The following is an 11,861-nucleotide window of genomic DNA, read 5'->3' on the forward strand; positions in this document are numbered from 1 at the left end:
GGTCTCTTGAATGAGCTAATAATGATAACGCATCTCATTAAATCGGTTCTGCAACCATTTCTCGTTAAATCAGTTCATGTGGAACCAAGCGGGCTATTCACCTGACACATACTACTTCCGCGACGGTCGCTACATGTAGCATGTGATATTCGGCAGATTTAGAACAATTAAGATTACAGAAAATGGACATCGGAGGATGTGCTCTAGTGACGGTTATAATGTATTTCTTCTGTAATGTTTGGAGATCAGGTTCTTTTCCCTTGTCTACTCTCAGAGAGTTCTCACGTATTTTATCGCCCTCTGCTATTTTGTATTCTAGCCGGTTTTCAATTCATTAAAAATGCCTCTTGCAAACGAGAATTCATCATGAATTGCATCTTTGACTAGTCGACTCAAGTACTTGGACAAGAAGAATCAATTCAAGTGGTATGGGGATTTTAAAGATTTGATTTGTCTGGTCGAGACATTACTCGAGTTTACGGAAGATGGCGAAATCTCAGAAGGTCCAGCCCATAAAATGTTTTCATTCAAGGCTGGTGATATCATAGAGAAGTGGTATTCTTCAACTCATACCGTCCAAACCCAAGGGTCTGTTTACGCTACCTTGCGAGAAAAACTAGGCAACTTCATTGCATCGAAGGAAAACCTGCTTACTCTTCAACCGAGCTGTGACACTCAGCAATGTCCGCTCGCGGCCTCAAATGAGTCAACTGCAGTGAATTGTTCGCAGAACACCCAGACTTTGCCAAGCCCTCCCACATGTGAGGGTTGTTCTGTGGTTAACAGCAATCTACAAAACTATTATTATTATTATTATTATTATTATTATTGTTATTATAATTTACAAAATTTATACTGATAACATGAAGGTGTTATTTGCAAAACAGAGCGGATGTATTTTGCTATTTTGTTATTGCGGTTGGGCGGAATTTACTTAGTGGGATGAATTATAAATGATCATCGAGACAAAAGCGGAAAATGACAGCACCAAAGCCAAATTTGTCGCAGTAGTCTTCAGTTACACTAATCGGACAAAAAATGTGGAAGAAGGATGAGTTACCCATGAAACATGTAAACTGTTTGAGATGCCCATAAGACTGTTCTCTATCGAAAAATCATGAGCCAGATTTATTTCCTGCAAGGTTTGTGATGAGTAAATGTTTGGTTACAACTCATTTTTGTTAAATTATTAACGACCTAATATATATTTGCAGTGAGGATAATCTGAATTTCCAATTTGAAGCGTTACCATACGCTCATGCATTAAAACAAAATGTATGACGATTGCTCTGATGGACAGCAACAGACATAATAGCAATTGCTAACATTTAGAAACGTTCGTTAATGCAATGTTTTTATATCAGGAAAAACATGTCATTTGGTTATACGATATATTTTTCAAAATAACCAATAGCGTTTCTAGCTTTTTTATCCTATGCACCTCAAGCAAACAAATAAACTTGGCAGATGTTCAGAGTTCTGAAATTTTAATTTAATTTCTAACGGGAACTCCAATATAGAGTATTAAAGAAAACACAAAAGCTTGCTGAGAGATAAGAGAAGATTTATTTGATACCGTTCAGCTTGGAAGAATGGAGAATGGAGCTTGGGCTTGGGAGCTTGGGCTCCCAGTGTTAAGCAGACGTATTGTTGCAATGATGGTATTAGCCTTTTCCTTAAAGCATTCTTCAGGTACGTAGGATTTTGCTATGTTATTATAACTGTCATTGTCTGTATTAACTTCTATTACAGAGGAACTCGCTGTTATAATTTGTTATTACTCCCAGAACTTTTCACAAATTTTGTAACAGTAGATGTTGTAAGTGTACGGTAACTCAGGGAATGCTAGAAAAGAAATGCTAGAAATTAGAATATGATATATAAGAGCAGTTATTGGGTTCCGGGTAGAAAAAACTCTTCCATGAAAATTAAACCTTACAATTGTGGTTGCTTATATTTTTAATTCATACGCTCTATATATTATTAACTTTTCGTTTAAAAGTTGGCAAACGTCACAAGAAAGCGAGGGAACATACAACTCGTCTGCCGGGAGATAATCAAACTGGTACTCTAGTTTTTGTTACAGAATTTGCTATTGCAATAGTGGACTTCAAACACTTCTAAATCAAAGGTGTCTTAAAGCAAGAGACTAACGCTTTCCTCATAAGGAAAGAATGATTATAGTAAATTAATTAACCCTGGAAAGTGCTAGCTTATTTGGTTGGCATATCTCAGTTGCTTAATGAGGAACTGTTGAAAACATTGATTACTGAATTAAAGTTAGTCATATGCGCTCCGCTCTAAAAGGATATTTAACAAGTATTTCACGATACTCGCGCGATATGAGATATTAAATAACAAGCGAAGCGCGTAGCGTCGAGTTTATTATAATCTTCTCATGTCCAAAAGAGCCAATGGAATAACTGTTTTCTTAATTCTTCAATCGACTGGAAAATGTGGACTTAAGAAGAAGAGAGAAGAGAAGAAGGCGTGAAAATTTCCCTCGCGTTGTTCACTTTTTGTGCTGAATGAAGCATGTCAGTAAAGCGAGCGAAATAGAGCTTTCTTCTGCAATATTCCTCGCACCATATCCTCTTAACTCGGCGATATTTTAAGAAATTGTGACAAACAAGAAGGGTTTACGAATAGATCCGAAATAATAGCCTTGATTAAATTTGTACGTCCTGTGCAAGTCGTTGAAACGGCGGAATCGAAAATTTCCTTGTTTACGCGTCTGTCATCATCAATAGCCAGCAGTTGTGTTGCTCAGAATCCATCAATTTAATTTCAGTTCACTGATGTTATTCAGTATTCTATGAAATATGAATGGATAAGGCCCAAATGTAAGCTAACAGACTTACTGAAATGCTAAACTTACTTACGAAATTTGATCTTCCCATAGATTTAGCTCCCTTTCTTCTTCATTCAGTCGCTTTTGTCGTACCTTTTCAAGCCTTTCGCATTAAACATTGCGTATAAAACTCTACGTTACCAAGTTAATTTTGATATTCTGTTGCTTTTCTGTAGTTTTCGGAATTGCGTTGCTTTTTATTTCTTATATTTATGCGGTAACATTGCGTATAAAACTCTACGTTACCAAGTTAATTTTGAAATTCTGTAGCTTTTCTGTAGTTTTCGGAATTGCGCTGCTTTTTATTTCTTGTATTTATGCGGTAAAAAGCTCCCCGAAGCAATTTTTGCTTTTTAAGCTTAGCGAAACTTGCTGCCACCAATTTTCCATGTAAGGTCAAACACAGTTGTGTAAGCGAGATTTGTCGAACCAATGAAAAAACAAGAATTACATATCCGAGGTTTAGAATTAAATTTACAATAATAGCAGATAAAGTCTGTATACGAGCTAAGGGGCCCATTAGGCCGGAGCAGTATCCCGGTTTACCATCGCAGGGTTACTCCCAGCATTAAGTTTGCCGGTAACCATTTATACACCTGGGTGGACAGAGGCACTGTGAGAGTAAAGTCTCTTGCCCAAAAACACAACACAATGTCTCCGGCCAGGGCTCGAACCCGGACCGCTCGATCCGAAGACGAGCACACTAACCATGAGGCCACCACGCCTCCAACGAGAGAAGTATTAGCCACTTAGAACACCTGAATTTTTTTCTTAGGTCTCAGCCGAGGCTCTCCACCAGGTGTGGCGTTTGTTAACTACAAGCTTCACATGTTCAGTTTCTTGAACATTACCAGTCTTGGTTCTGACCTCGTCGACGACAGCATCGACTGCGGGTTTACCTGTTTAGAAATTCCGTCGTGTTTTTCATATAACGTGGTTGCATTCTCCGATATCAACGGAAAATTTTTGTGTGAACTGCTCCCATCTGACAAGTTCAACAACTCGGACAATTTTACCGGCAGTCCGTTTTACCATCACTTCAGTATTTCGGTAAGCGAAGAATTGATTCTGTTTTTGTATTAAACAACATGCATTCAGAGAAACGCGAACGGTCTAAATAAGTTCGTAAACTTTCGCAGATCTGCGAAAAAGTTTCTTGCAATGGAAGATGTTCACAGGTTTAATGATTGAAAATTGTGATTATCCATAAGATGATAGTTTCTCTAAATTGGACACTTACAAACAGTTTTTACAAAACGTCTTCATGGATGACTGAAGTCATGTCAGTTGATATAAACTGGCGTAAACTGGATTTACTCAACTGGCGTAAATCTAATCTAAAAACAGACTATTAGCGCTTACATGTCAACACCATGTTTTTTTTCCCCCTGAAAACAGAGTCCTTGTTCCAGTAATCCTTGTATGAACAATGCAACTTGTGTGGCCAAGTACGAAGATGGCGATTATCAGTGCGCATGCGCTCCAAGATATTTTGGAAAACACTGCGAAACGGGTATTTTAACACGTAACACATTGACGTGTTATATTTAATATTATTTCATGTTATATCATATCACCTCACTTCATCCCAGCTCACCCTCGGTATGCGTCATCGTCATTTTGTAGATCGAAAACTTGTTCATTAATTTCGCTTGCTATTATATTACAAGGCAAGACTCCTTAATTTTCGAGGTCTGCTCCACAAACTATCGTGCCTGTAACAGATACGGTGACCAGTCAAATCTGACTAAGAAGGAGCGACACTTAGTAAACAGTCTTTTCATCATTGGGCAGCAGCGATAAGGCAGTGGTGAGAGCCCTCGCCACCTATCAGGGTGGCCTTAGTTCAATTTCCAGCTCAATGTCATATCATAGTAAATGGTTTGAACCCAGGAGTATCAGTAGTTCGTATAGAGTGATCGTCCGGGTGAGTGTAGTTCTGAAAAGAACTGTTGTTGGTGACTGACGTTTCGACAACCTGAGCGGAAGTCATCTTCAGAGTCAAGTGAATAGTGTTTGTCAGTCGGTGATGTTATAAGTCTGGTCCGTTGAACGTGATTGGTCAGTATAGCCATGATGGTATTGGCTGAAAGACTCGTGTAAAGTTTGTCATCAGTCATTGGTCGGTTTCGATCCGTCTATTGTAGTCAAATAGGTCGGGTTTTGGTCCGTGTATTGTTAAGTCGGTCTGTTAGAAGTCCGTTTGTCGGTTTCGTTTCCGTCATGGATAAGTCGTTTGTAAGGCGCCGGTAGTTGTTGACATCTGTTAAGAGGCGTTTGTTCTAGGTTAGTGTACCAGCCTTCCAGAGTCAGTCGTTGAAAATAGTTTGTACTGTAAGTTAAGCACTCAGCAGATTCCCAGTCACTGTTGTGGTTTGTTAGTTGATGATGTACAGCAATGTGACTGTTGGCGTCACCATTTCTCGTGGCTCGTTTGTGTTCAGTCAGTCTCGTGTTAAGGTTTCTGCCAGTCTCACCAATGTAGGAAGCCTGGCAGTCGGAGCATTTGATCTTGTAAACTGCTCCCTGTCTGTTGTTAGGTTCGTCTCTGTCTTTCACGTTGGTCAGTAAGTGTGTGTCGTAACGTAGCTGTAGGTTACACGGACGATCACTCTATACGAACTATCAATATCATATGTTCGTTGAGTTTATTGTTGGTTCTCGCTTGCCCCGTGGGTTTCTCTCCCGATATTCCGGTTTACCTCCCCCCTGAAAAACTAGCATTTCCAAATTCCGATAGAGCTGGATAAAGGGCCCGTATGTAGCCCAGCTAAGGCAGATGTGGCTTCCTCTCTGCATGTGTTGTAACTTAATTTTTAATGAAGGATAGGGCTCTCACAACTCTTCCTTGATGATCTCGTTGCAGTCGTGTTATATTTGTTTTGTGACCAGGTGTCGGAGTTACCTGTGAGGAGATCAAGAACCGGGGGAAATCCGAGGGAGATGGCATGTACTGGTTGGACCCGGATGGAGGAAGCCATTCAAATGCATTTCTGGCCTACTGTGACATGACGTCATACAATGGAGGATGGACCATGTGTTACACTAGTGATGAATATGTCAAACCCAAGACTGAAGTCACACACAGCGCTCGGTTTCCTTATGGAAGTGACGGCTACAGGACCAACTGTAACAACATCCCGGTAAGTTAATATATTTCTTTCAGTAACAACATATTATTTACTATCAGTACATTTTATCTTGGCAAGTTTAAAGCGATAAAACCGAACGACCTAAAATGGTTATGCACTACTCTTCTCCTTGCCATAATGTACCAACCACGAAAGAGAGCGTTTCATCGCATTTCAAAACACGGAGAAGCGAGTCGAAATATTTTTGATAAACTTGCAGGTGTTTGGAAATGTGATGAGACTCTTTCTCCAGTTTTTGACATATCTTCTCAGTTGAAACCAAACCTGAAGAGAAAAAGAAGAAATAAAATTGCAAAAATTACACTTCTTTGTCTTAAAATTCTTAGCCTGAGACAGGGATGCGAAATCACTTCTGAAACACATTTCTATGCAAAGACTCACTCAGCGGATGAACAACAAAATGGTCAAAATTTGATAAGAAATCTACGTATGTTCCTTTCGTACCGCCAACTGGAACTTATTTCACTGCTTAGAAAGTAAATTTGGAAACTGTTGGTTTTACAAGCTCAAAATCTCTCTCTCGGACGTGTAAACAAGTTTAAAAACAATAAGGAACAACTTGTTTTTGTTGGTATTGTTTCAGTTTACAGAAATTATTTTTGTTGATCATCAAACTGGAAACAAGACCTACTTCAAGCGATTAGTCAACCAGTCCATAACGGCCGCTGATAACTATGGGAAAAATGCTGGCACCTATGGAAAGTGGAACAGCGTGGGAGCAAATAACGCTTACGATTACCAGCTGTTGATCTGCCATACCTCGTTCTACGCTGGATTTTTCGTTTCAGGTCACACGCAGAATTGTTACAAGGACTGCAATTCCTGGTGCGGTGATGGAAACTCGCCTTACTTCCGTACGGCGTCAACTAGTGCAGGTTACTTGGGCGTGGCTTTCAACACGAATGGTCATCGCCCCCTTAGCAACAGACTCATTAGCGTTGGTCTGCGATAAGTCCCGTTAACACCCCAGACAAAGCTGATGAACTTTGTTTGGCGCTACCAAAAATCATGACAAATCTTTTAACCGCCAAATTTTCATTTTGGTAGGCGCTTCAGCCATAGTTAGCGCTTCAGCGAAAAAAAAATATGAATAAGTGATAAAATTTACCGATAAACTCCCTTTTGCTTGCGTGAGGTTTATTGTGAAATACATTGAAGAGAATATTGAAAATTTCAATACACGCCTGATCTCGAGAGGCTACCTGGAGCAAATGGTAGAAAAGACCCTCCGAGAAGTTATATATAAAGACAGAAAAGAAGTTCTAAAAGAGAAATCGAAAATTGCAGAAAAGGAACTACTACCCTTTGTGTCGGGCAATTTCACTCAATCGTAAATACCAAACTTTGGAAAGCATAATCACGCACAAATGGCACTTTTAAATACAAATGCTCAGAGATATATTCAAGGAGCCACCCTTGATCTGTCATAGGAAAGGAAAATCACTGAAATACGTGCTTGTGAAAGCAAAACAAAGGCTTTGAGCAACACAGCAGCCACACAGCATAAGTCGCGCGTACTCATTTGTCATTAAATCAACCTCAGACAGTACAATGATCGCCACCGAGCTTATTTCCAGTAATATTTGTATGACTGAGTTTCAAATAGGCCAAAAGTATCCTGTACACAACTTAAAAGGCTTTACTGGGTTATTTCCTCTGGATTTATACCTAATTAATTTTGTATATTTTCAGACCATTACGCCATGTAACTTTCGCAATAAACTTCACGCAAGCAACAGAGTTTATCGGTAGATTTTGTCACATATTTCACGGTTATTCAAACAAAAACTTACATATTCCACATATCAACATTGCCCAAATCATTTCGCGATAAAAACGACGGCGAAAAAGCGTTGATCTCTCTCAAAAATCGTTTTCTTGTACCTCGAAACAAGTTTCGCCATACATTTCCTTCTAGCGACTAGCAATGTTTGCCCCCTGACGATCCCAGAGTTCTTCGCGCAAACACGGGTATCCGATTACTGGCAACTCATTCATTAATATGTTTCTTCGCGGATGTTCAGACCATTAGGATCAATTGTTCTGCCTTTTTGAATTAAAAAAGCTTCCCTGGCCTTATGAAATATATGAAAATCATATATTTGAACTGCGTATCAGGATAAGATATAATAAAACGAATCCCAGGGAGCCATTCAACTCATAAGGAAATTACACGTACAATAATATAGCTCACATAATTTCATACATTTTCTACATTATTTATTCCATTTTTGTCAAAAACGTATTCGTAATCTAGTAATTATAAAGTTGTTAATAGAAGAGAAGGGCAAAGCCTGGTAGATCTGTAGAATGAACTATTGTTATTAGTGTTTTGTCTTGTCTTTTTTGTTGTGCTTTTTGTAAAATTAATACTACAAATGTTTTACATTACATGTAAAAATCATTATAGTTACAGTTATAGTTACCATGTCGACATATGCGCTATTGAAAACAAATAGATCCATGACATTTACATTAGAGACGAACCATTAATTTTTGAGGGTAGCGGGGGTTAGGCAATTTTCTGAGGCATGGAAATTTTTCTCACCTTTAGGTTGTGCATGACATTTTTTGGTGGGCAATAGGATAGTAGAAAGCACTTGCTCGATTTTTTTTTAACAGTTTTTGCTGCGCAGGATTTTTGTTTGGAAACTGTCCAACCAACCCCCTCCCCCCTCCCTCCCAAAAAATGATGGTCCGTCCCTTATAGTAAGGTATTTATAATTATTAAAGTTACAAACATTAAGTTCGGAAAATACATAAAACAAAACATACATAATTAATTAAAATTAATTATGTATCGAAATCCTGGATAAATGTGTCTCTTCTAAGAGTTCCACAAATTTGTACTCAGGAATTGAGAAGGTGACAACGAAGAGCAAGCTGAGTGATACTAGTTTTTCTTTTTTTGAAAGAAAATTAATGCTTACAAATTATATAATACGAAAAGACTAGCCCACGATTAAACTTACAGCAAAACACTTTAAGACGGATTACTCTCAAAGTTCGATTAATGAGTGCAAAAGTTATTTACTAAAAATCTACTCATAGCACGGTAACTTTTGGAATACTGTTTCAAACAACTCACTTTAGTTCATTTCTCTAATTCACCCCGCGATTAGATCCTCTTCCCTTTACCTCGCTTTAACCGTCTGAAAACGTAGAATTTATCTTCTGGCTAGGTCAAAAATCACGGTAGGTTAAAACCTGGGACTTGTCAGGCTGTGACGTCAAAACATGATCGTAGGATTACATATCTTTTGAACCAAAGCAAAACTTAAAAAGATATACCACGAACAGACAATTTCCGAGTTACCTTGGGCCTCTGTCTCAAAAAAAAGACCTTGTACAAAACCTTTCATATGAAAACTAGAGGCATAACTACGTGTACTCGGGTTTCACTTGGTTTACGTAAATAAATATATCTGGCGATAGTCCTGCAGTGCCTAACAACAAAACTGCTTCCGACTCCGTCTCTCTTGTGGCTGTTTAGCGCTCTAGAAATACTTTGGGTGATGGGTTGATCATATACATCTGAATGTGATTCAATATTAAATTTTACGATAACTGCAGAAATTCTCGCGCGCTCATTGGCTAATTTTTTATTGTCAATAAACGGACAGACACATGAATTTATAATTTATGCGATGCGTCAGCGAGCGAGGGCGGACAATTTGACAATTTGTTATCGTAAAAAACAAATTAACGTCAGTTTTTAATGCGTCTGTCCTGCTATTGACAGTGAATTTCGTTATAACATTGTCAAAGTAGTCTGCGGATCCTCTCGGCTATCGCCTCGTGGATCCACAGCTACTTTGACAATGTTATGACGAAATTCATGATCAATAACAAGACAGACGCACGAAAAAGTGACGTCAATTTGTTAAGAGTCCCTGTCCATAAATATGGAAAATAACTCGGTAAGGGTCGAAAATTCGATTTCGCTCATATGTTTACGGTAGATAGGCTAGGGCATGACAAAAACTACTGGATAGTTTTTTTGGCAAAAATAATTTTCCTTCATTTTTTGTCAGTGAAAAGGGTTTGACACATATATATAAAAAAGCAATTTATTATTTTCCAATTACTTAAGTTTGCTTTGCTACGAGCCAAAATTCAATTTTGGCCGAACTGAGGTTGCCGACCGTGATCAGAAAGGTAAAATTCACCGATTTTGTGAAGCGTGCTACGTCGCCTAAAACGCAGCTCACGGAATTTCGTTTTCATGCGAATTTTAAGTCACATTCATTACTTTGACTGACGAAATATGGAAACTTTTCGAAAAATTCTAAGCTTACCAGCGAGGCTGGAAGACACCCTAATCCGAGGCCTTTGATCACCTACTAAAATTTAGCCAAATTTGACGGGGAAAATCTCAAAAGTTGGGTCTAAATGAAGCCTAAAAAGCACATCACAGTAAATTTCATACCTTAATAAACCGTTCTATAAGTTCAAACCGATGGGTATCTCCTTGGATTGCACGCGAGAACAAATTAAAATCTGCCACAGTCAGTGTGTTTACATAGCTATCGCTCGTGTCAAAGCGCATTTGCATAACCCTAGCACCCGGTGAAAATACCCTCTTTATGACCAAAATCTGCGTTTTTTGCTACCCTTTTTATGACCTGACCAAAAATTCGACAGCCTATTTATGACCGTTGCGGCTGACACAGTTGCCCTAAACATACGTTATGAAGGGCTTTTGTTGAAGGTCTTATTGATAATGATGAAAAAGTAGCTTCTGCTAAGAAACATACCCAATTCAAGACTAGAGTGCTAAAACCATACCCAATTTATAACCAAAATGGCCAAAATCGATACCCTATTTATGACCCAAACGGCTGAAAAACCCTACCCTCTGGGGCCTCACATTACAGATACCTGTATAGCCCATATAACGGAGTACCCCCCTTCCGGGTGATTGGTCACGTTACAACTTGTGTGACATTTTGACGAAGCTGGTGCAGCTTTCGTTGTATAAACGGCCCGATAAACGGATCCCGAAGTTTATTTTATGCGCTGTGCAAGATACTAAAAGACAAGCATCAAGCATAAAACAGAAGTAAAGCCCATCATTCATCGCAAAACATAGTTCCATTCAAGCGCGTCGTGTTCATTCACGTTCATTTCCCAGCGATGCAACCTGCAAGTGTTCATTGTTGTTGTTTTTCAAATTCGGGCATATAGCCCTCAAGCTCCCAGTAGTCTTGGCAGTAGTACAGGATTCAGTTGCCATTAAACGGTAAATGAAAACTTACGATTTTCTTCTTCTCCTAGTGCTACCTCTGCGGCAGAATTTATTGAAGGGTCAGGACGATGGCTACGGTTAATTTCTGCAGACCGGCGCCATTATTTACTTTTAGAGTCTCGCAAGTCTTGAGAATTGATCAACTTTAACGCAACCTTCACCTCAAAATTGGATCTAGAGTGTACACAAGTATTAAAGGAAGCTATTTGCCACTACTCAGAAGGTCAAGAAACGAACCTGAACGGAAGAAGATGTATTTTCACCGGGTGCTAGGGTTATGCAAATGCGCTTTGACACGAGCGATAGCTATGTAAACACACTGACTGTGGCAGATTTTAATTTGTTCTCGCGTGCAATCCAAGGAGATACCCACCGGTTTGAACTTATAGAACGGTTTATTAAGGTATGAAATTTACTGTGATGTGCTTTTTAGGCTTCATTTAGACCCAACTTTTGAGATTTTCCCCGTCAAATTTGGCTAAATTTTAGTAGGTGATCAAAGGCCTCGGATTAGGGTGTCTTCCAGCCTCGCTGGTAAGCTTAGAATTTTTCGAAAAGTTTCCATATTTCGTCAGTCAAAGTAATGAATGTGACTTAAAATTCGCATGAA

At 39.0% G+C, this 11,861-nt stretch overlaps 1 protein-coding gene and 1 pseudogene across 1 annotated transcript; one reads left to right on the forward strand and one right to left on the reverse strand.

Moving 5' to 3' along the window:
* LOC145497502 (uncharacterized) overlaps positions 1 to 11,861 on the reverse strand; it is a 111,750-nt pseudogene that overhangs the window by 31,316 nt on the left and 68,573 nt on the right.
* Positions 1,569 to 7,048, forward strand: LOC145496868 (uncharacterized). The gene is made up of 5 exons (XM_081476634.1): positions 1,569 to 1,692; positions 3,627 to 3,901; positions 4,250 to 4,364; positions 5,744 to 5,994; positions 6,587 to 7,048. The coding sequence occupies exons 1-5, from the start codon at positions 1,593 to 1,595 to the stop codon at positions 6,953 to 6,955; spliced, it is 1,110 nt and encodes a 369-aa protein (XP_081332760.1). The 5' UTR covers positions 1,569 to 1,592; the 3' UTR covers positions 6,956 to 7,048.

The sequence above is a fragment of the Orbicella franksi genome, chromosome 9 (genome assembly GCF_964199315.1).
Source record: "Orbicella franksi chromosome 9, jaOrbFran1.1, whole genome shotgun sequence".
Classification (NCBI taxonomy): domain Eukaryota; kingdom Metazoa; phylum Cnidaria; class Anthozoa; order Scleractinia; family Merulinidae; genus Orbicella; species Orbicella franksi.